This window comes from Spea bombifrons, chromosome 2 (assembly GCF_027358695.1).
Source record: "Spea bombifrons isolate aSpeBom1 chromosome 2, aSpeBom1.2.pri, whole genome shotgun sequence".
NCBI classification, from domain to species: Eukaryota; Metazoa; Chordata; class Amphibia; order Anura; family Pelobatidae; genus Spea; species Spea bombifrons.
In genome coordinates, this window is record NC_071088.1 from 65,174,375 (window position 1) to 65,200,456 (window position 26,082).

Here is a 26,082-nt window from a genome sequence, read left to right on the forward strand (position 1 = left end):
ATCCTGCCTAACCATGGAGTCCAAGCATTTATATGGGAAGGAAAACGTTCATGTTTATTGTATTCCTAAATTCCTTAGGGTAATCACAATATTGGTCTGAACAACTAATCTACTGTAGACCAGTGAAAGCCATTAAATTATTAGCATAAATTATCTTTGTATGCTACAATCACAATAAGAATTGTTTAATGGGCTGCATTACAAACCTCAAATGTCCGTATCTCACAAATGGCAGCATTAGATCTCTACTCTGAATATGTATGCATTGACCATTAACGGGGGTTATATATTGTCACCAAAACAAACATATAGAGGTAGTTCTGCTTGTTTTCACAGTACACACGATTTCTACTAAAACAGAAAAGTCTTGCATTTACTGCAGAGGCTTCCTCCATGCTGAAGAGACAGATGCAGTTTAGTCGAAGCAGAATCAGTAGTATCTGATTTTTTTGCCTTTAGCCTAATATGTGTGCTTGTTACCCTGGAAAACAATGTTAAAAAAATGTTTTTTTAAAAATATAAGCCAGCTTTCTGTCAGCTGATCTATTGTTTGTTATTGTTGTTATATAGCTGACTGGCACACTAGTAAAAATGCCTGCCCTGACCCTTCCGTGGATAAGGGATTTTGATGACACAATTGCCCATTCACTCTAAAATTCTTCTTCTTGTAACAAAAGATAACAAACGTAAAACAACCAACAACAGAATTACATTTTTCTTTGAAAAAGGACTGATGAGCATTTGCGGACTTACAGCTCCCATAACCCAGAGTTAGAATGACAGCAAGGGTGATGGGAATTAGTCTATTAAAAAAAAATTATGTTTCTTTAACATGATTAGGCAATTTGACCCCTTCTTTGATGTGTCTAAACCATATTATATTATGCGTGTACAGTCTACACGTATGTGCAACCACATCTATCAGATTAACTAAGGGGGGGGTTAAGGTTTTACTATTTGGTTTGGAAGGAAGGGATTATGCTTTTTTTTTTTTTTTTTTTTTATGATATAAATGGACAGCCTAGTGTCCCATATAGAGTCGCAAATAAAGACTGCATATTAAAGCATTTGTTAAACTTGTAGGGGGGAAAGTACTTGAGGAGAACACTGCAGCTCCAAAACTGCAGCGCATGACACCCTTTAAACCCCCTTTGGGACTGGGGCTTTTGCAGAACCAGAGGGTTTTTTGTCATTTTACCATTTGTTAAACCATGCTTTAACATATGTATTTTTCTTTAAAAAAGCACCAAAAAAACATGCTGCCACTGCCCCCCGAGATATACTGCCACTGCCCCCCCCGAGATATGCTGCCACTGCACCCCCCCGAGATATGCTGCCACTCTGCCCCCCCCCCCCGACTTACCAGAGCAGACTCCCGGGTGTCTTGCGGGGCCGGCGGGGGACATCTACGCAATACGCGTATACAACTTCCGGTGCCGGCACTCAGCGGATGTGCCGGCACCGGAAGTTGTATACGCATATTGCGTAGATGTCCACCGCCGGCCACGCAAGACACCCGGGAGTCTGCTCCGGTTAAATCTTGGGGGCAGAGGTAAAACGCATCGTGCGGACGGTCACCGGCTGCGGCGATGCGGGTAAACAACCTCCGCTGCCGGGACATCTGCACGATGTGCTTTAACAATCTCCCTTTCCGGGACTCCCCCCGTGCGAAAAAGTGCGACCTATATTCGAGCCAATACGGTATTTTTTTTTTTATATATCCAAGAGGGCCACATCAATACTTTACATACAGGGCCGGCCCAAGGCAAAATGCCGCCCCCCCCCTTATCTACCCTTTCTCTCCCCCATCCCTGCCCCCCCCACATTATCTACTCTTACCCCCCCCCTTGTACTTACCTTTCAGCAGTCCTGCGGCAAATCTCCCTGTTCGGTCTCGGTGCCGGCTTGTAATGCTCAGTATTACAAGCCGGCACCGAGACCGAACAGGGAGACTTGCCGCGGAGGAGAGAGAGAGGGGCGCCGAGCGGGTACCGAGAGCTTGGTAAGCGAAAAACACTCGGCGCCCCTTTCCCTCTCTTTCACTTAAAAAAAAAAGGGCTTGGGGCCCCACTCGGCTCCATTGTCGGGACGGCCCTGTTTACATAATACCTTATATTAAATTACTGTTAATACTATTGGCTTAAGAGGTTTGGGGGTTTTGCTTTTTTTGATCTTTGCACTCTTCCAAGTGCTCTTACATTCTGATGCCAGTAATGCTATGGTGACATCACTGGGCTCACAATCAAATTTTATTTTTTGTTTCTCCCTCTCCTTCCCCTGATCTGTATGTGCTGATCGCAATACATGCAATCAACCAGCAGGGGAGTACTGGCTGATTTTTTATTTTTTTTTGCACTAGTCCTAGTAGAGTATGGATTGAGATCTCTTCAAAGGCCTCTCATACATTTTGATAATGGTGACATCACTGGGCTCTCACTACATTTATTTTCCACTTGTTTATTTTTTGGAGGGGGGGGCCTCTCTTTCCCCGGACCTGTCTGTGCTGATCGCACTGTGTGCAGGGCTCAGTAGCCGTGCATTGCTGATCACAATACGTGCAGTCAGCCAGCAGAGGGAGAAATCGGAGATCCATGCAGGATCTAGGAAGAGCCTGCTGAGTCTCTCTGTGCTTCAGTGAACTTCAGGTGGGTGTCACCATCAACACCTACTGGAAGGGAATGCTTGATGGGACATTTCTTTTATAACGGTGTATGTGATCAGTCAGCAGTTGTCGACAGACAGCCTAATCTCCCGTGTAGCGGCAGGGAGAAGTCAGGACGTACCTGTATGTCTTAAGGGAGAAATGTTGTAATACTCTAAAATACCAAACAACACTAAACTAAACTAGGTTGCATGGATTTTTCTACTGTCATTGACAATGTTAAAAAACCTTGAACGACACTCAAAATAAATGTTGCTTTTGGAAATACTATTTCTGTTTCAAGAGCCAGATAACCGATCACAGAAGTATCACCCTATTGTAAGAACAGCTAGAGCTTCAGCATGTTATCTAAACAATAACTATGTTTTTATGTATACAGTATACAGCTTTTCTCCTCCCCCAAAACGGATAAATATCCATATTTATCCGGCACATGACAGGCGGGCGTGACACACACCCTGCCTGGCATTTATGTTATTTGTTTGCAACACGTGCACTCCACACGGATCAAATTCTCGCGAGATAGTGGGATGTAAACAAAGACAGTACAGCCCAGTGTACAAGATGCAAGCTCCTGTGCCCAGCGCGGACTGAGGGCGCGCCAGCCGCCCGAGACTAGCTGTAGCGCTGACCAGCAGCCGTACGACGCTAACCGCGGACTCCCGGGCCCAGAACGAACAGGCAGAAGCTCCCTGACAGGGCTGTCTACGTCATCACTCCAAAGGTGCCACCCCTTTGTTTTCCTCATTGGTTTATGGCGTCTGATTGACACCGGCGGTAGAGAGCATGGTACTCCGTGATTGGTCGAGTGTTGCTGTTCCGCTTTCCTTGTTGCTGTATGTGTGTATTTGCTGCTGTAACTGGACTGACTCTCAAAAACCAGGGGGTACAGCTTCTGGGTGCCATCTGACAAGTGGGTGAGTGTGGCATGGGAGGGCAAAGCCGGAACACGCTGGGCGAAAGAAACAGGAAATAAAAGCAACAGCATAGGAGTTACACAATTAGAACCAGGCTATGCTTACAACATACCAGATAAACCCCCAAAGGTGTGCTTTAGCAGTTCCCCTCTTATGAAATAACAAGACACCCTGGAGATAGGCGACCAGGGGCTTGAGTTTCTATTACTTATTCTTCTTGTGCCACCTGCCCCTCACCTAGAACACATATTATCCAAGTGTAATGACATATATTTGAATGATTGGGGGCTTTAGGGTTGATTTGTCACCACCGTCTTGGTGCCTTTAATGAATCAGTAAGTTTATAGTTTGGGGATACGACCAACATAGTCACCAAGAATGACCGTTTGCGTAAATGTACACCCATGTGTATATGTGTATATCTTATATGTTCTTTCGCCTCTTGAATGAAAATATTTGACCTGATTTAGATATTCCACTGAGCTGTATAGATTAATTACTCTTACATTAAACATTAACCTATTAACGCTTTATAGTAGGTGTTTAGGTCAAGGCTATCTGTCTTGACTATCATCCAGGCATTCATGATCAGAATAACCCCTCCAATGGGCCCAAATAATAAGCATTTTAAGATATATAATTATATACCAAGCAACCAAAAGACACATCTCAATGTGATGCTACATTTGTTTGTGCAGAACCAAATAGTGTTTACATATGATGGTTTTAAGGCTGTGACCAAATAAGTTATTTAGGATGTAGTCTCATACACGATGTTATATATCCTGTTTATTATTTATCAGTGTGATAGTGTACACGGATAGCCGTAAATATGATGTTGACAGTTTGGCCTCGCTCTCAGTCACCTGTTTTCATGGTTTTGGATGGGGTTCATGTTTTGATTACAGCACATTTATTTTAAATCCAGCTAGCATCAGACCTTCTGTAATATCTGTCTCGGATCTTAAACATCTACTTGTCATTCGTTGTTATCTAGATGACATGCAAGTTTTGTATAATTTATTAACAGCAGGCCTGGACTGGACATCTGCCACACTGTACAAGTGCCTGGCGGGCCACTGGCAGACAGGGCCCCATGGTCAGCCCATCAGCCACTTCAGCACCAGATCGGCTCCGGCAGTGTGTGGCCACCGGCTGGCAATGCCTGCACTTATGCCATCATGCGGCCACCAGCCTTAAGTACACTGATTAACAGTCGCATTATTTTTGTTTGAAGCAGAATACAATTTTCTTTGTCCCAACTTCAGTAGTAGTAACAAGATATATATATATATATATAACAAGAGCCAAGATACCAGATCCTAACTCATGAGATTTTGTTAGCTGTCCAAATTGAATATAGCTTCTCATGCTGATAGATATCCCTGCCCTTTGGAGAGCCTAAAATTAAATATCCAAAAAGAATTTAAAGTATTCTACATTCTTCAGCTGATGCTGACTAACCAGGGGGAAAAGGCCCTCTTCTATTACTCTTCAAGTTAGTTCTCCACTAACACTTGTAAAAGGTAGGGGCTGACATATTAAGTGTGGTTCCTGCTGATGATGATACCAAAAACATTATATCTCACCAACATATGCAGACATTTGAATTTCCAGACTGCCGCCTTACAAAGCCACTTACCTCAATGACACCCTGAGTAACTGTCATTGATGGGAATCTGAGAATTTGCCACTTACAGTACTTGTTCAAAGTGATCTTGAAGATATTGGACCAATGACCCTTCATAGTTCTTCAATGGCCTCTTTGTCCAGATATTAACAGGTCAGCAAGCAAAGAAAAAAACAAGCTTTTGATAATCTACACCAGTGCTTAGTCACTTTGACTATTTAAAGGACGGGAAATTGGACAATGAATCATGGATAAACTTTCTGGCATTTTCTTTTTTCTTAGTCGATACTGTGAGATCTATTATTGGAGTCTTGTATTGGTGGATGTTAATTATTTTTGTCTGCTTTCTACATGTTCTCTGGTGACTTTTTCGTAGTCTCACCACTCAAATTAGGATTGTTTATTTGATTTGACAACTGTGCCACCAACATAGTCATCGACTGTTTGCCCTTATGAGCAGGTAAGAGCTGTGTGCTGATTCTTGCATTGTTTCACATTGTGATTGCTTGGTTTGCATAAACTTTTGTTTAAGCGTCTGTTCGGGATGTCCGTTAGTCACCCCTAGTATTATCTCCTACCTTCTAGTAATTTGACGTTTGTGTTCTTTAGTTGATCCCAGAGATCCGATTTCAGTGCTTATCTATGATGTGAATTTATTCCCATTGTATAGCCAGATGTTCCCTGCTTTTACCTCCTTAACTAACCATTGTATGGGTACTGGAGGGGATTTAAAAATAGATAGTTTTTGTAGATGTGCGGTAAAAGTATCTTGATAACTACTAGGAGGATCTGGATCTTTCAAAACACTGAGAGGATGTAGTACCAGTGCCCAACCTGGCTTAGGTGAGGGAAACCCAGCTCTTATAGCCTCTAGGGTTTGGTACAATCGCCCGGACACCATTATGTTTGTTGGCAGCCATGGAACAACTCCTGCTAAAGAATCCAAACCACCACCAGGATCACCACCATCTGGAGATTTATTTTTGGTTGGTGCATAGTACATGGAGTATATTTCTAAAATTTAAAGATGCCTTAGCCGGAGGAAACCTTAATGGAGATGGATTGTGCTTCTTTGACCACTGCAAGCCCAAAAAGCGGAAGGTCTGGTATAGAGATGGACAAATCCTGTGTTGACATTGCCTCCTAAAATACCTTCACTAAAGCAGCCCAGGCCTAGCTGAATATCCAGCACTGGGGGAAATGGCCCGAACACATCTATCAATGTCGTGAATTGAGTGATGGCCATGGTGGGCAAGCAACATCGGGCATAATGAGCAGAACCAGCATCACAGTAAGAGACACTGCAAAGTACCACAACAAGTGAATGCTAGTTTTGGATGATGGATGAGCGTAGAACTAGCACTTCTACGTCAATAACATACTCACTCTGCAAGCATTAATGTAATGCTTGTGGACCTAGTGCTTGGGTAAAAGGCTGTCTCCTTGTGATCTCAGGGTTAGAAGAAGCTTTCTATGTGTTACTCACCTGGTATAATATAAACCCAGAGGGAATTCCAGGCCTTAAAACAATTCAGTGGAACTTACTGGTAGTGGGATAACCGATTTAGACTGCTCAGGACCACTTCAAATGGTATATTTACCTTCTGTGAAGCTCCACAGGGATTGGCAAGATAAAATCTTTAGGATAAAATCCTTTAGCATGTGAGTAGTTTTCAGGCACTGATTTAATATTTGGTAACAAATTTTGTGGTCAGAGTTTAGTGACCTTGTAATGCTGTTCTCCTTGCACACATCCCTACTGTGACAGCAGTCATGTCTCTGGTAAAAGAAACGCTTTTAATTATATATAATTGAAAAGTTTGTTCCCAATAATTGACGTGCTGTGCTGACGGCATGACGGGACGCTGACAGGACTGAATAAATTCTGAATGTATCCACTGCAGTGATACCATCTGAATGTCATCAGTGCTGGATGAAACACTGCATCATGTTGTGAAAGGAAACAAGAAAACAATCTTGTAATATTGTTCCTTTTGACATGTACTACTCATTTGCCCAGTTGCTTGTGTTAAGACATATATATTAACTTTTTTTGTTTTATTTTACTTACAAAATGTTATTTTATTGTGCATAGGGAGATGTTCTGGTTTTGTCTTTTAAGTTGGTGGCCCTTATTATACAGTCTTGTGACTTTTCCTGTTGTGCTGCATATTATAGTCATGTGATTTGCCACTGTATTGCTAAATCTGGGATTGACCATTACTGTCAAGACTGGAATGTGGAAACTGGTTTAGCTCTTTCCACTTGAAGAGTTCCTTTAGAAGTCATCAACTTATGATTTACACTAAAATTTAGTGCATCTTCAAATAGGCTGCTCCAAGTTGTTCTAGGAATCTTGCCAGAGGAGGAGATGATTCATTGACTAAGCCTTACTTACTAATGTTGTAATGGTTGTAACCCAAATTCAGGTCACTAGGAGTTTTGCCCATTATGAATTATGGTATAATTTATTAAACGGTCATCAGTCTTGTTCTTTATAATATGTAACACTTAAGAGCTCAAAAGTTTATAGTTTTATTTAGTTTTTGTTGTTTATAGAGCTAGAATAATTTTGTTTGCCTGGAAAGGGATCTGTCTGTAGATTTCTACATAACCTACCTAGAATTGTTTTATCGGACATTTGTTGTTTGCTATGTTATGACATTTTGCCTAGCCAAGTGTATGTCTTTTTAAATGTATACATATGATATGTATAATATGAGTACAGTGTGTAAGAAATGCTTGGCATAGAATAACAGGGAATGAATGCAGAGTACTATTAATGGCCCTCCAGCTTTACGTCATGTGTGAGTGTTTGCAATGTTTACTATTTGACAACGTCTGCTGTGAGGAAAGGAAGTTATGCTTTAAGGGATTCCTATTCCTAGTACTATAAAATGTGTGTCAGCAGGTGCCTACAGCTGCCATTCACAAATAATACATTCAGTAAACAACATGGTCCATAAACAGTGTTTAAATTAGCAAACAACATATAACCAGATGGAAGCCTTGCCTTTACTTTGCCACTCGGGCCCTCATTCAAGGTAGAGGGGACTACAGTGCCCGCCCCTAATATTGACATCCTCTGTAAATATGAGCTAAGAAGGCTGTGGAAAATTGTTGTTTGATCTTTTCTTAAAAAACCCACACAAACATACTCTTCTCTCATAGGTATCAAACAATTGAAAACACAACACAGGGTTTAAAAAAAAAACCCACAAAAATATTAAATACATGCGTGGCATAATTTGAAATTATTCTAGCCTTGGTGCCCGAATAATTATAATTTTAATAAAGACAGGAGGCGAGTATTTTGCATATCTTCCTTTACTCTCACCAACAGCAGCAAAGAAAGAGTTAATAACACAAGTGAAAACAACCAATAGAAACAGTACATAGGTGGTATATAAACTCCTTAACTATCTTCCTCTTCCTCTTTCGTCCGCTGTGAACCGGAACTGAAGAACGCAGCAAACCATCTAGCAACGTAAAACCGAACCCAACACTCAGAACAGGGGCTCGAACTGGAACCAAAGTCAAGAGCAAGGCGACAATGCACTCCAACTGGGAAACAGAACCGCTATGACACGGAGATGGTATCAAGCTGAAACAAAGAGAGAGAGACATAACAGAACCAAATTCTTCACAAACATGGTAAAACACAGTAAAACGAGGATCACTGACAGTCATCACAAATCATCAAATGCAACGGAGCAGACAAAACCCCAAGAAAACACAAAACGAATTCAAACCAGGCTTACTTACCCAGAGTGTACACCTAACCATCGGGAGGGTAGGGAGGGAAAATACTCGCCTCCTGTCTTTATTAAAATTATAATTATTCGGGCACCAAGGCTAGAATAATTTCAAATTTTAAGGCAAGACAGGAGGCTTCGTATTTTGCATTTTTAACGCCGGAAACCAACGCCATTGCCCCTGAAGAAACCAGGCGGAAATATGCCCGAAAGGTGGCGGCACGGGACCAATCCGCCGCTCGCAGAAAAGCCACTAAAGCTCCACCAGCCCGAAGGGCACAGGAGGCCGCAGCCCCCCTGACGGAAAGAGCACCGATGCTCCTGTAGGAGAAGAAAAACAGCCTTGAAAGGTTTCACAAAGGAGAGGAGTTGAGATGTCAAAACCGGACGTATCGACGTCGTGCGTGACAGATAAGTCCTGACACACCCGGCGACACATTTTTGGGTCGTCTAGAAAAAAGGGATAGGATACAGACGAGAACAACTCAGGGGAGAATAGAGACAGCATGAGCATCCAAAGCGCTAACATCTGAAACCCTACGAAAGCATAAGAGACACAACAGAAGGGTAAGTTTCGCCGACAACTATTGGAGGGAGAGTGAATCGTTGTCTGGCCATCCCGAATGGAAAACTAACACGACAGCTACTTCCCACAGAGAACCGTAGCGCGGCGCCGAAGGACGGGATAAATGAATACCACGCAAAAGGTGGCAGACTAAGGGAGCCAAGGGGATCCATGTGCCGTCCCAAACTCCAAGGAGCCCAGCCTCGCCAAGCTGTCCGGTATGACATACCGGTACCTGGAGCCCAAGATTTGCGGAGCAAGGACTGAGCCGCCTCCAATAGGCCCGAGACCGTTCGGGGTCCCCTGAAATCGTCCATATGACCAGGAGGAGATGTCTTTCCAGGATGAGCGCATGAACCTGGACCTCCGGGCCCGTCAGGGGATAGTACAGAGATGGGATCTACCGAGGATCCTGGGCAGATAACTTCAGCAGGGCTGGAAACCACGGCTGAGCATGCCACCGGGGGGTCACCAGAACCAAAGGCCCCCCGTCCCAACACAGGTGATGGATGACCCTCGAAATGACCGTCTGGGGATTCGTCCTGGATGCAAATAGGTCCAGGTGCAAGACCCGACCGAGAAGTCTCCAGTCGCTCGCATCCCGACAGTGTCTGGAGAACCCGTCCGCCAAGAGAACCTCGGCGCCCGGGAGGTATCCTGCCGGTAAAGTATGTTGCACGCAAGGCAAAAGTCGAAAACATCCTTTGTTACCTCTGAGGTACTTGGACCGAGAACCCCCTAAGCGGTTGATATATCGAACCGCCGACATGCTGTCTAAGAAGCCTAAGAAGAGAAAGCGGCTTGGGACTAGTTCGGATTTGAGAGAATGGACTAGAAACCCGAGTTGGTGAAGGGTCTGCACCACGAAATCGGTCTGGGCGAGCAGGGTCTCCTGGCAGCCAGAGAAGAATAGAATGTCGTCTAGATAGACTATACACCTGATACCCCTGGACCTGAAGAGAGCCATGACCGGCTTCAGGAGCATTGTAAGGCACCAAGGGGCTGAACTTAGGCCGAAGGGAAGGGCCTTTAACTGCCATACCTGCCTGCCCCAGCGAAACTGAAGAAATCGCCCGGAATCTGGGTGAATAGGGACGGAGAGAAAGCGTCCGAGAGGTCTAACCATGTAAAGCAATCGCCTTCCAACCTAAGGTCTCCGAAGAGACGGATCCCTTCCATTTTGAAGCGGCGAGAAACAAAGCATTGAGAGCCCGTAGATTGATCACTGGGCGGAAGTCCCCGGTGCATTAGCGTACTAGGAAAAAAGGAGCTGAGGAAACCGATTGATCCTTTTGCCCGCTGGATAGCCCCCTTGTCGCGGAAGGTGCGGAGTTCTGCTACCATTAAGGCCTGATCGGTAATTCCCTCTGAGATGTGGGCGGTCAGCGTACTTGAAAGGGGGGAAGAGCTGAAAAACTATCTTGAAAACCTGTACCGTTAGGGGGATCCAAGGGTCTGACGAAATCCACACCCAGTCGTGGAAAAAGATGATATATGGCCCGCAACCCCGAGGAAGGGAACGAAGGACAAGAAGCATTCGGACTTACCGAAAACGGAGCGTCCCCTGGGAAAACCAGAAGCGCCTCTACCGTCTCCGCGTGGGTTGAAGGCCCTCTGTTGGAACGGAGTCCTGTAGGACCTCTGGTTCTGAGGGAAGTACCAGGAGCCTTGGGATGAACAGCTGGCGGCCCGGCGGTCGACCAGCCCTCCCAGAAAAACAAAGGTCAGTCTGAAAGACCTTCCTCATTGACAGTTTGGCCTTATTCCATGATGTCATCACGGATGCGTGGCAGTTTAATTCCTTGACAAATGTGTCTCCAAACAGTAAGTGGCTGCACCTAGGTCTTTAGGGCCCAATTCCGCCAACCTGGGACCCTGGGATCATCTAGGTGGGGCTCATCCACCAAATACTCACGGACGAAGCGTGAGTCAAAATCTCTGGGCAAGACCAGATTTGCTGAAGCCTCTGATACACTAGATGAATCCGCGTGCCATACGTCCACTATAGATAATGGGTCATGCAAAGGAGTGTCAAGGGGTTTTGGGCGTTTGGCAGGTACCTTACCCTTGCCGACTGAAACACTACTGCCCGTCCAAGGCCGTTTGGAGCCGGACGCCTCTCCTTCAAAGTTCTCTGATTCTGACTCCGATGGTATTGCCTCTGGTCTGGAGGGAGCAGGAGGCTGCCCTTGGGGAAAATTGGCAGACATTTTAGAGAAAAAGGATTCAACTGAGCTAGAAGACTTTGCCCCTAACCAGGCCGTAAAGGCATCCTGGGATGGCACAGTATCCTGAGACATTATGTCTGTATAAGGTAGGTGATGAGAACAGAGGCTCAGCCTGTATATTGTGCAAGGCCACAGGGACTCAGCCCGTATATTGTGCAAGGCCACTGGGACTCAGCCCGTATATTGTGCACGGCCACTGGGACTCAGCCCGTATATTGTGCACGGCCACTGGGACTCAGCCCGTATATTGTGCACGGCCACTGGGACTCAGCCCGTATATTGTGCACGGCCACTGGGACTCAGCCCGTATATTGTGCACGGCCACTGGGACTCAGCCCGTATATTGTGCACGGCCACTGGGACTCAGCCCGTATATTGTGCACGGCCACTGGGACTCAGCCCGTATATTGTGCACGGCCACCGGGACTCAGCCCGTATATTGTGCACGGCCACCGGGACTCAGCCCGTATATTGTGCACGGCCACCGGGACTCAGCCCGTATATTGTGCACGGCCACCGGGACTCAGCCCGTATATTGTGCAAGGCCACCGGGACTCAGCCCGTATATTGTGCAAGGCCACCGGGACTCAGCCCGTATATTGTGCAAGGCCACCGGGACTCAGCCCGTATATTGTGCAAGGCCACCGGGACTCAGCCCGTATATCGTGCAAGGCCACTGGGACTCAGCCCGTATATTGTGCAAGGCCACTGGGACTCAGCCCATATATTGTGCAAGGCCACTGGGACTCAGCCCGTATATTGTGCAAGGCCACTGGGACTCAGCCCGTATATTGTGCAAGGCCACAGGGACTCAGCCCATATATTGTGCAAGGCCACAGGGACTCAGCCCGTATATTGTGCAAGGCCACAGGGACACAGCCTGTATATAATGTGCAAGGCCACGGGGACACAGCCTGTATATAATGTGCAAGGCCACAGGGACACAGCCTGTATATAATGTGCAAGGCCACAGCCTGTATATAATGTGCAAGGCCACAGCCTGTATATAATGTGCAAGGCCACAGGGACACAGCCTGTATATAATGTGCAAGGCCACAGGGACACAGCCTGTATATAACGTGCAAGGCCACAGCCTGTATAAAATGTGCAAGGCCACAGGGACTCAACCTGTATATAATGTGCAAAACCACATGCACTCAGCCAGTATATAATGTGCAGAACCACATGGACTGAGCCTGTATATAATGTGCAGAACCACATGGACTCAGCCTGTATATAAATGTACAGAACCACATGGACTCAGCCTGTATATAATGTGCAGAACCACATGAACTCAGCCTGTATATATAATGTGCAAAACCACATGGACTCAGCCTGTATATAATGTGCAAAACCACATGGACTCAGCCTGTATATAATGTGCAAAACCACATGGACTCAGCCTGTATATAATGTGCAAAACCACATGGACTCAGCCTGTATATAATGTGCAAAACCACATGGACTCAGCCTGTATATAATGTGCAAAACCACATGGACTCAGCCTGTATATAATGTGCAAAACCACATGGACTCAGCCTGTATATAATGTGCAAAACCACATGGACTCAGCCTGTATATAATGTGCAAAACCACATGGACTCAGCCTGTATATAATGTGCAAAACCACATGAACTCAGCCTGGGAGATGCAATTCCAGAAAATTCCCAACGAATATTGAAAGTAATGCAGGGCTCACCCTGTAACCACTCCAGTGAGGCACAGATAAGAAGGAGCCATTTAGAGTAATGCCAGCTATATGTGGTTCAAAATCACTTCCACACACACATCATAACTGTAATGATCCAGAAAATAACTGAAGAAACTAGCGACCAGAGCTCACAAAAAGGGGTCCCAGATAGGGAAAAGAGAAGGGAAAAATCCCTCTCAAGATGCACAGATGCAAAGAAACAATGAATATAAATAATGAAAGACAAGTAAAAAATATACATACAAACATATTTATATCAGAAACCTATACTGTATATAAATGTGCATACCCACCTAATTATCTAGAATTAGGTGAAAAAAGCAATATGTAATGAATAATAAACAGATATTATTCAATAAATCAGCAATAAATGTAGGTAGGAAGAGGACTGACCTGCAGCTTTGGTGAGCAGCAAAGAAAGAGGAAGAGGAAGATAGTTAAGGAGTTTATATACCACCTATGTACTGTTTCTATTGGTTGTTTTCACTTGTGTTATTAACTCTTTCTTTGCTGCTGTTGGTGAGAGTAAAGGAAGATATGCAAAATACGAAGCCTCCTGTCTTGCCTTAAAATTATTTGCACCTTTTTAGCCAATACTTTGTGCTACCTCCCTTTGCCAAGATAACAGCTCTGAGTCTTCACTTATAATGCCAGATGAGGCATGGCAAGGGATCTGTGACCATTCCTTCATACAGATTATCTCCAGATCCTTCAAATTTCAAAGTTGACGCTGCTGACTCTCCTCTTTAGTTCACAGGTTTTCTATGGGGTTCAAGTCAGGGGAATGGGATGGTCATGGTAGGACCTTGATTTCATGGTCAGTAAACCATTTTTGTGTTGATTTTGATGTATGTTTTGGATCATTGTCAACCATGGCCCATTTTAAGCTTTCAGAGGCAGCCAGGTGTTCATCTAATATCGGTTGATATTTGAGAGAGTCCGTGATGCTATGTGTCCTAACAAAATGTCCAGGTGCTCTGGCAGAAAAACAGCCCCAAAACATTAAAGAGACATATTTAACCATAAACAAGAGGCACTTTACCTCTCCGGGTGGGCCAAATCCACCTCTGGTGTTTATTGTCAAAAAGCTTTATTTCAGCTGACCATAGAATCCAATCCCATTTGAAGTTCCAGTAGGTTACAGCGGATTGTAGTTTTGGAGGCTTTCTGACCCCATAAATGTAGCACAGACCTTCTTCTTCTCGATAAATATTTCTGTGGAGAAAAATGCAGTCTTGCTCACTGCTTATATCCTCTCCACTGAATCCCTCACAGGGAACTTTGTACCCGCCTCCAGCTGCTCATTGCCAACAGGTGATGACCCACCTGGGAGATCCAGAACACCTGAACTGGACTCCTCACCTGCTGCAAGTAAACTGTGGAGTGGAGCACTAGCCTTCCCTTCTTTCCAAAATGCTCCACCCCAGGGACCCAAACTAAACCACAAAATGTCCTCTATTCTGCCTACCACAAAATATTCTCCCTGGGGTTATCAAACACACCGCACTGCAATATGTTCCATGAAACATAAACACCAGCCACCACCATACCCCTCTCTCTGTCAGTGATCTTGTAGGCAGCTGCTTGGCCATGGACACACAGTACTTGTGCTGATGTTGCTTCCAGAGCTAGTTTGGAACTCTGTAGTGATTGATGCTACAGAAGGCATCTGACTTGTACACACTATGCTCTTCAGCTCCTGGCAGCCCTGCTTTGTAAGTGGTCTACTGCTTTGTGACTGAACTGTTGTTACTTCTTGATGCTTCTACTTAACAATAAAAAGCACTTACAGTGTACCGGGGCAGATTTAGCAGGGCAGAAATTTTACAAAATTACTTGTGGCATCCTATGACACTGCTATGTTAAAAGTCACTGAGTTCTTCAGTATGATCTATTCCAGGGGTGTCCAAGTTTTTTCTGCGTTGGGCCACTTCATCAGAATTGTATACGTGCGAGGGCCGCAAAAACCTTTAATTTTCCTCTCACTGATTTCTGGGCTTAGAAAGTTTTGTGACTACAAATTCAGGATTCTGGATAAGTAAAAATGAAATAGTTCTATTTATTTAATTTATTATTTCCAAAAATGACCCCCCCACCTTTAAAAATAATAAAAAATCCCACACTTTTAATAAAAGTAAGCTACACATCAAAATTGTACAAAAATGTAATAACAATGTTATATATATATATATATATATATATATATATATATATATATATATAATATTTTATGATTGTTAACAGCAATCTCAGACATACCCAGATTCCAGCGTGTACTGGTTGGCTGGGCATGATAGGAGTGTGATAACTGTCAACAATCATATATAAATTAATATTGTTATTGTATTTTTTTTGTCCAATTTTGGTGTGTTAACCACAGTTTTATTAAAAGTAAGTAACGCACCACAATTGGACAAAAAAATTCAACAATATGACTTGGCATGATAGGAGTGTGATTGCTAACAGTAATCACACTCCTATCATACCCAGGCAACCAGTAAATGCTGAAACCTAGGCATGATGGGACTGTGATTGCTGTTAGCAATCACACTCCTATCATGCCAAGTCAGCCAGTACATGCTGAAACCTGGCTAGCTGCCCCCCTTGTGTATTGATGCTGCCAGCAGTATGGGGTCTGCACATCACAGCCACCCTGTACCATGCCCCCCCCCACTTACACATCCATGCTATCACACACACGCACACTCATTCATTCATATACTCATTCATTCACAGATTCATTCTCTCAATCACGCATACTCATTCAAACACCCTCCCCCATCCCCTTACCTGCACTGCAGCTCTCTCGATGTCGCTCACAGACTTCAGCAGGGGGCGCGGCCTCACTATGTGTTCTCTTGTACTGCACAGAGGAAGCAGGACTGGAGCAGAGTCATGTGATGTCACGTACACAGGTAAGCAACAGGGCTCTTGTGATCCTGGTTGCCCTGGCTGCCGATCTTACGCGGGCCGCACCTCGAGGTCCTGCGGGCCGCATGTTGGATGCCCCTGCATCCAACATTGCACTTGTTTGTCTATGAACATGGTATGTCTATGTGCTTGATCTTATACACTTGGGTCTGTTTGTTGGTTAATGTTGAATGTCTAGTTGTGTGGGTGTTTTAGCATGCCTTGATGTGTGTGTACATGTGAGTGTCTCTCCCGAGGTCAGGATCTGCTGCGGTGAGAAAGAGGGACATTATAGTTGAACAGAGACAGTAACAACACGAAAATTGCTACTGTCCAGTAGTGTAAAAATCCTTGGCCCTTAAGGTGTTAAAGAACTGTTTATTTATTGGGAAAGTTGTGCTCCCGGAGCAGTACTAGAAATTATATTTCCAATGTAGTGCTTACTTACAAAAGTGTTACATTTTAAATGTCATTTTGATATCTTAACAGTTTGCAAACATTTTTTAAAATATAAAACAATCTGACCATAACATATTTTGTTTATGAAACACATGATAAACACTGACAATGCTAAATGTAATCATGTATCCATTTACAGTTCTTATTGAGACGAATAACTCAGTTTCAACATGACATCAGAATCTCCTCGCCGTCCAAGTCGATGCACTGGTGGTGTGATGGTCCGACCCCAAGCAGTCACGTAAGGATGAACCTGTTATTCTATAAATGTCAACGATAAAAATGATTACTGCCCTTCATTATTAAATATGATATCTTATTTAGATCTCTTTTAAGGTCAAACCCCAATTGCAGTGGAGATCTGCAGTTAAGATTTTCTTATTAGGTCCACAACTTTGGGAAACTGTAGTTTGTCCTCTGGCACTAGTTTTCCAGCAATGCAACTGACCACATTGGACCCTTTGTGTCCTTTTGAAAAGAACTCTTGTTTTTGCAGTTATGATCATGCAGACCATCTGTTGCATTTCATTATGGTGTCCATGAAGACATCATTCCTTACAAATATAGTCAAAATGTCGATGTAGTCTATTGTATGTTGCAGTACAAACACCTGCATGCATTCTACTGTTCAGAACGATATTGTAAACTATACTGTGTTACATTCAAGGCCTTTTTTAAGGGGAAATTCTCTGTGCACGTCAAAACCAAAGTTGTTTTCAATGCCAAAATACTGACTAAGAGTGTCTTTTATTGTCTTTCATTAAATATTTTTTTAATTATATAAATTAACACATTTAGATTTTCATTAAATTAACACATTAAGCATTTATTTTTCATCAAAATCGAACTACTGTCAAAGTGAAGGCCAATAGGTGACGTAGACGGCCATCGTAGAGACGCAGTATAAGAAAGTGTTGCGCTCACTTCTCGTGCTGCGTTTTTGCTACTTCATAAGGATTGAATACATCAGAAGTGAAAAATCAAATCTATGAGTGAATCACTGCACTTTACTTCTTCGCTGTACAAATGTGCCGATAGGCACGTTACAATAGGCCCTGGTTACATTCTTACTGCTATAAAGACTGTACTTAATTCCATCCAATGCTGTACCTCTTCATGTGGAATTTGCTGTCTACCCACTGGTTGCAGGTCCTATATGACCTTCTATCCTGTCTCATGTTTACTAATGCTTCTTGTATCATCTCATCTTTACTAACCTTTACTATTAGGGGCAGCTTAGGGAAGAGTTAAATGATACAAAAGAACTCCATTTACCAAAAAATGCTTTTTTTTGCATGCAGTGCAACGTGGTGAATTCCATGCAAAATGATTTATTATTTAAAATAAAAAACAATATGGCGGAAGTGTCCCTTTAGTGTGGTACAGCATCATGATTGGTGTAGTAGGGTAGGGACTGGACTCAGGTGATTGCTGGCCCTGATGTATCTGTATGTGTTAATGACATCATTTTTGTGAAGGGACAGGTAAGATTACCATAGAGCATCTGTCTCAGCACACTTTGATGGATTGGTAGTCCTACTGGAATTCACAGTTACTTTTTGTCAATTTTATACAAGAGACACTAGGAGACATAGCTATAAGCATGGAACTCTATTTTTGTAGAAGATACAATGTCCTGAGTTTATCTAAATTTGTTGTTTCTTTTCTAGGGAACAATCCTACATGGAAAGCGTTGTGACGTTTCTTCAAGATGTTGTTCCACAGGTTAGTGAATTTGTTTGATAACTAAACAAGCGATGTTACTGAATGTACAACCTAAAGCCATATCTCATGTCTAGATATGATCTGTATTCACAGATTATGCACCCTATTATATAACTGGTCTTTTATTTATGTAGCACCAAAGATATATACAGAGCTTATGACCTAACTAGAATAGGCAGACTATGGCTGACACCGTGTGGCATCACCCAGTGATGTATTTATGGGGGTTGCTTCAGTAGACCATGCTGAGGGTCTTCAGCATGTTTTCTTTGTACAAGGCATCAGCATATAACACGGCACCTGGAGTAAGATGCTACAAAAGTTTTCACCGACTTCTACAGTATACATTGGTCTGATGGAAAGGAAGGCCAGTCATAAAATAGGTAGATCTACCCTTAATAACGTGCCCTGGGCCTGGAGCCCCCAGACCTATTGCCCTAGGCCAGAATAGGTGGCTTTGTCGTCCCTTGTTATTTCAAAGAATATTTCAAAATAAAAATTATGTGGCCTGCTATCAGCAAGTATGGAAACAATACAGTGTTGCTTTGTCACAAGAGAATAATAATGAATCTGTAGCAGATTGTGCCTGTGGTTGTGCATTTAAGCTGCCATTTTTGCATCATTTAACTCTTTTGCTTTATACATGGCATAAGTGTCCTAGATAACAAGAAACTCAAGAGGTCTGTACTTGACTTTTAAAGTATATATATATGTATATTATTATACAGGCATACAGCGGTTCACCTACTACAGAGGAAAAAGAGAAAATAGTGTGGGTCCGGTTTGAAAATACTGATGTGAATGGTAAGGGCTTTCATATTCACTCTTTGAACATACTATAACAAGAAATATTATGTTATGTCATGTTATATGTTATGGGTAAGGAGCAAAGTGAAACATTATATTCTTGCCTGAACTTTTACTTTGTTTCTGATACCTGCTTAGAAGGTAGCATAGGCAACTTTCAAACATATTTTGAGTATTTTTTGAGTATTTTGCGTAAACTGTTACTTGAACTCAATTAAACTGAATAAATGAATCACTTCAGCAATAACATATAGTATATTTGCATGGACTCTAGTGCATTTTAATAATTGCAAATACCGTATTGGCTCGATTATAGGCCACACCCTTAAAGTTTGGTGCTATTTTAAAGAAGCATTTTTTTAAAGAAAAAATACACATTAGTGGAATGGTAAAACAGTATTTTATCTAATGAACAGGAATACATGTATTTTAACATTTTTGGTATCCATTATGCAACATAGTCAGCATATGATCTATACAAACAGAAATTTAGAAAACCAATAGCCATTTTAATTCATAATGCACATTACTTATAGATATGCCACTCTGCTCCCCTGATATGCTTTATACCCCCAGATATGCCACTTTGCTCCCCTGAAATGCTTTATCCCCCCCGATATGCCACCCTGACCCCCAGATATGCCACCCTGACCAAACTTACCAATGCATCCCCAGACTCCCTGGTGTCTAGCGGGGGCAGCCAGTGGACGTCTGTGCGATACGCGTAGACAACCTCTGCTGCTGCTCACCACTTCCGCCGGGGCTTTTATGCCGGTGCTCCGTGCTGGCAGCAGCGGAGGTTGTTTGCGCGCCTATGGTGGAGCCCCAGAAGGTCATGTCACGCCGGCGCTCCGTCATAGAAGCCCTGGCAGAAGCGCCGGCAGCTGCAGAGGTTGTCTGCCTGCATCGCATAGATGTCCACCGGCTGAGAGGAGGATCCAGTTCCCCGCAGCAGAACTAAATGAAAAAAGAAAAAAACACCTGCCCGGCGCCAAGAACTGCATGTCCCGGGCTTCAGGCCATACGAATTGAGCATCACTGCGCTAAATCCCAATTATAGGCAGCACCCCCACTTTAAAGACTTAAAGTGCGGGGGGGGGTGCGGCCTATTATTTGGCCAATACGGTAAGCTTTGTTAGGTGTCCTTATTTCCGGGTGTTCTCTGTTATTACATCCTGCAGTAAATCCTGTCACGTGTCTCTTTTTCCCAACCAAGACTGACGTCAGACTCCTCATACATGAACCCATGTATTGACCAAAACAAAAGCTGCATTTTAGAGGTTTAACAGCAGTATGATGCTTGTGTATGGGGTGTCAGGAGGCTGTTTGAGGCATCCACATTTACACAATTATATTTGAAGCTACAGTGCTCACAATGTAATTGGTGCAGTGTTCCAACCTCCAGGAAGTTTCCATGTCCCGAGGACAAGTGATTTATGATAGTCCATGTAATTGTTTTGGAGATATTTGGTTAAAAGGTTCAGCTAATGCATTTTTTGCGGTTTTTAATGCATGTACACATATCACTTATTTTAATTGATAAAGGTTCGATAAAGTGACAAATCTGCTTTAAGTATGCTGCCAGCCCCCATGGAGTAGTGTGTGTGTGTGTGTCTAAATAAATATAAATATATATATATATATATATAGTTAGAGACACTAGAATATTCCCTTTAGAAAATACAACATATCCACATAGAAACAACTTCAAAATAAGCTTCACACACCTGTTTTAAATATTTTTGAATACATATGCATTTGTTTTTTTATCTTTTTGGCAGGGATTTATTTTTGTGTTTTCATATAAGCCTCTTTATAGGTTTTCATTTCAAAATATATATAATTTTAGAATCAAAACCATATGGGAAACTAATGTACTCTGGCACAAATATTTCAGGTCCAGAAATGGTTAAAGGGTTCTATAATGTTTTATTTTACTTTCTTTTCTCCCACCATAGACATTTATAGGAATATGGAGTTTCATGAAGTACATGGTGCTGGCAGTGATCCTCCTCTTCTGCTTATGATTGGATATACAGATGGAATGCAGATCTGGAGCATACCAGTAAGTATCATGTGTCTTTCGTATATGATGACCAGATTTCTTTGTTTTCATTGACTAGTCCCCTCATTGAGCCCTCGGCCCTCTGAGTGATAATACGCAAAGGTTACTTGGCTTGACTTGATATAAAACGGTATTGACCATTGTCATAAAAAGTCTTCACTGGTCAGTTTCATTTTCTATTGTTGAAGGAATCCCTAAAAATCCAATATATTAAATACACTCGCTGGACACTTTATATGGTACACCTGTTCAATTGCTTGTTAACACAAATAGCTAATCTGCCAATCACATGGCAGTAACTCAATGCATTTAGGCATGTAGACATGGTCAAGACAACTTGCTGAAGTTCAAACCGAGCATCAAAATGGGGAAGAAAGGGGATTTAAGTGACTTGGAACGTGACATGGTTGCTGGTGCCAGACAGGCTGGTCTGAGTATTTCAGAAACTGCTGATCTACTGGGATTTTCATGCACAACCATCTGTAGGGTTTACAGAGGAATAGCCGGAAAAAGAGAAAATATCCAGTGAGCGGCAGTTGTGTGGACGAAAATGCCTTGTTGATGTCAGAGGTCAGCAGAATGGGCAGACTGGTTCGAGAGGACAGAAAGGCAACAGTAACTCAAATAACCACTCGTTACAACCAAGGTATGCAGAATACCATCTCTGAACGCACAACACGTCGAACCTTAAAGCAGGTGGGCTACAGCAGCAGAAGACCACACCAGGTGCCACTTCTGTTAGCTAAGAACGGGAAAATGAGGCTACAATTCACACGGGCTCACCAAAATTGGACAATGGAAGACGTTGTCTGTTCTGATGAGTCTCGATTTCAGTTGCGACATAGGTGTAATGGTGTGGGAGACTTTTTTTGGCACACTTTGGGCCCCTTAGTACCAGTTGAGCATTATTTAAACGTAACAGTCTACCCGAGTATTGTTGTTGACCATGTCTGTCCCTTTGTGATCACAGCGTACCTGTCTTCTGATGGCTACTTCCATCAGGATAATGCACCATGTCACAAAGCTCACATCATCTCAAACTGGTTTCTTAAACATGACAATGAGTTCACTTTACAGCCACCAGATCTCAATCCAATAGAGCACCTTTGGGATGTGGTGAAACGGGAGATTTGCATCATGGATAAGCAGCCGACAAATCTGCAGCAACTGCATGATGCCATCGTGTCCATATGGACCAAAATCTGTGAGGAATATTTCCAACACCTTGTAGAAAGTATGCCATGAAGAATGAAGGCAGTTCTGAAGCCAAAACGAGGTCCAACCCGGTACTAGCAAGGTGTGCCTATTAAAGTGGCCAGTGAGTGTATATTCACATTGAAACTATGAATTTGTCTCCTAATCTTTTTTCCAAACCGTTTTCATGGTAATTAATAGTGTTCAAGTTAATCATGAGCTCTTCAGGTGGATTCATTCTCAATACCACATACTCTGATCTCCCTAAGGGCAATTAAAAAAACAAAGAAAACCTAATGACACTAATGACTTATTTTTTTTAAGCAGTCGGTTGCTATGGTAACAGACATTGCACTTGTCATCCAGCTGTGGCACAAGGCTTTTAAGGGACCCTTCTGAATTGGTACTAATCATTTAACTAACTGTGTACAGAGCTGCAAAGACTTCCTATGTAGATACTTAAGCCATTGTGCCCCCAAATTTTCTCATATTTCAACATGTTTGGTTTTGATGTGTTTTGAGTCTGCTTTATATAACACTTGTAAAACATAGGGGGTTATTTCTAAACGTACCAGAAGCCCATAACAGGTGCAATGCCTGTGTTTGCAAATGTTTCAGGATGGCTTAGAAAGGACTGTGTTTATTACCATGCAAGTGAACTTTAAGTTTTTGAACTTGTTTGGCTCTCCGCTTTTAAAAGGTTCAGAAGACCTACATTTACACTGTTTCTCCAAATATTCTTCAGTATTCTATGCTGGGATAATCTTATTTTTAGTTCCGAAAAAAACGTAAAGAGAAATTACACTGAACTAATGTGAATTATTAATCATAATTATTATGTGAGTATATATTTTGTAGGAATAAGTGAAGTGATAGAAAGCATGGAGATGCCTCCCCCTCCAAAGTGTATCAAGCACTTGTGTTTCCATAGTAATTTGTATGCACTCTTCTCTGTTATTGAACAGTAAGAATCTTTTCTTGGATTCGTAATTTAAAAAATGAAATGCTACAGGTCTAGGGCTAGGATTAACTATATCAATTTATGAATGCATCAAACAAAACTACCGGTAATTCTACCTGCCTGGTAGAAGGTTCTACCCCACACTATGATCTTTCTTTGTTTCGTACTACTATAAGGGTGGATGGCTACGACCACTACTTCATAAATTTACAATCAGGCATAACCTAGGAGTAGGAATCCCAACCAGTGGTTTATTTAAGAGCCTAGCAGCAGAGAAAAACCTTATAATAATAATATTAACCCCTTGACAACAATAACGTGGCAGGCACGACACGGAAATGCACCCCCTTAATGACGATTGATTTTGTTTCAATTTTTCACCATGTTTTTTTTTTTTTTTTTAATAAAGTAGGTGTTCAAAATAATGGTGTCTTGGTGCTGAAAAGAAAAAAAAAATATGTAATTTGTGTGGGTACACTAAATGAGAAATAAGAAAATTACAGCTAAGCAGCAACACCACAAAAATGTTAAAACAACCATTGTCACGAAGGGTACAAAAAATACAAAAAGCTCTGTCTTTAAGAGGTTAATATTTTGGTTCAGCAGTTCACAAGGATGCAATCTTCCCCAGCCAACCCGCTCCCCCAGGACCTGTCTCAAGCTACTGTTTTTCTGGTATGGGCGCCAGGACTTGACATCATGTCCAAGTGCTCTGTCTCTAAAGTACATGCAGCAAGGGGGAAGAGTTCCACAGACGCTGTACTGACCCCTTAATGCAAATGTGGTAGGTACAAGGGAGATCAAGATTTTACCAACTCGCCCATTCAGTATGCCATGGTCCAGGTAGCCTGAAGGCCGTCCCCGGTAATGTGGCAGAGGGGCTGCCAGCACTCTTTGATCTCCTGCCCTATACTTAATCAACCTTGGCCAGAATATACCATTGGTCACAATGTTAACCAGTGGACCATCTAAAAAAAGACAAGATTAGTAATCTTAATTAGTAAAAAAAAACTGCATGATATGTGCGAAAAGCACAGACACAAACGAGTGCATTTTATCAGCCGCAATTCCCTCGACATTGTGATTATTTACGGGAGTCAACGGCAAGGAAATAGAAAGCGTGCGTTGTAATGTGCTGCGATACCCTAAACGTCTGCATCTTGTGATAGTATAAATTAAGTAGGCAGCTTAGATGTATCTTGTTTAAATAGCTTTAAAATAGAATTAGCATTGTAAATATCAGTCATTTTATGCAGCATTTCTACCTGTTGGTTTAATCTACAAAATTAGCTTTTGTAGATTTTCAGCAACAGAAAAACTAGATGTGCAAAAATAATTGGTGGGTTTGATACCAAGAATTAGTGGAATTGTGATTCACTTGTAGTACAGTGTGTGAGCATTAGATGTCACTAACACATTAAGATAAATAGTGTGTAGTACTGGATTTCTCATCCGCCACTTTTTATCCAGAAAACTATATAAACCTTTCCCGTTTAACAACAGAAGCGGGATGTATGTTACAAGTAAATCATAAAGGTGATAATAAAAGAAAAGCTAGTTGCTAACCTCCAAAATATAAAGTGGATTGAATATAATTCAGTATAGCTGCCTGAAGTTCTATACATATTCAAATTCTTTTGGGAAATAAACGCAAGACTGAAGCATTTAATTGGGGAAAATGTAGATTCCGCCAATTAGGTGTTACAAATATTATGTTGCTTACCAATGAACTGAAGCATGTATCCCATAAGAATGGAAAGACGTTCATGCCTTAATGCCACGAGAATAGCTGTATTATATTATAGGGAGCAGAAGGGGATTCTGTATTACAGGATGTGTGTTGTATGTATGAGTTAGAGGAAGTGAGCATTTAGTTATCACAATTCCATTAATTTGTAGACCAGAAGCAAAACTACTTTAAAAATAATGAATTATTATATGCTAAAAAGTATGTGTGTGTGTGTGTATATATATATATATATATATATAATTTATTTATAGCGTATCATGTGCATGTCATATCATGTGTTTTATTTGATTGCTCTATTTTGTAGCAAACTGTGGCCAGCCATTATGTTATTGTCATCCTGTTGGGACTTGCGCACATTCTGGTCAGTGACCATTAATTGGATTCGTTTTACATCTCTTCTGATTCATATTATAGCGAATTAGAAGTAAATAGCATTAAACCGTCGTTTCATTGAAAAAACTGAAAAGGGTAATAACATAATTTTTTTTTCTTAAAAAAGGCAGAGTAGGGAAAAGTTATTAAAAGTATTATCCAGTACCTATTTTCCCTTATCCAACACTGCGAAAGTTAAGATGAAACTATTCCAAGTGCCTCTTTTATTCTTTTTAGACATCACCAAATGTGAGTAACTTCTTCAGTGTTGCGCTCATTGCTCTGGCGGTTCCTCTTTTAATGAAATAATACCCTAATCTGTGCCCTGTTGGAATGCCTGAGTGATTATGAAGTGTTTATGACAGCTGTTA

General features: G+C 42.2%; 1 protein-coding gene across 1 annotated transcript in view; it reads left to right on the plus strand.

Annotated features, from left to right (window-relative positions):
- Nucleotides 1-3,381: 3,381 nt before the first annotated feature.
- Nucleotides 3,382-26,082, plus strand: part of BCAS3 (BCAS3 microtubule associated cell migration factor) — a 514,534-nt gene continuing 491,833 nt past the window's right edge. The window contains exons 1-5 of the mRNA XM_053454572.1: nt 3,382-3,579; nt 16,977-17,078; nt 18,508-18,562; nt 19,291-19,366; nt 21,328-21,434. Coding sequence (XP_053310547.1) covers nt 17,008-17,078; nt 18,508-18,562; nt 19,291-19,366; nt 21,328-21,434 — 309 coding nt within the window. The 5' untranslated portion in view covers nt 3,382-3,579; nt 16,977-17,007. The remainder of the gene's footprint in view (nt 3,580-16,976; nt 17,079-18,507; nt 18,563-19,290; nt 19,367-21,327; nt 21,435-26,082) is intronic.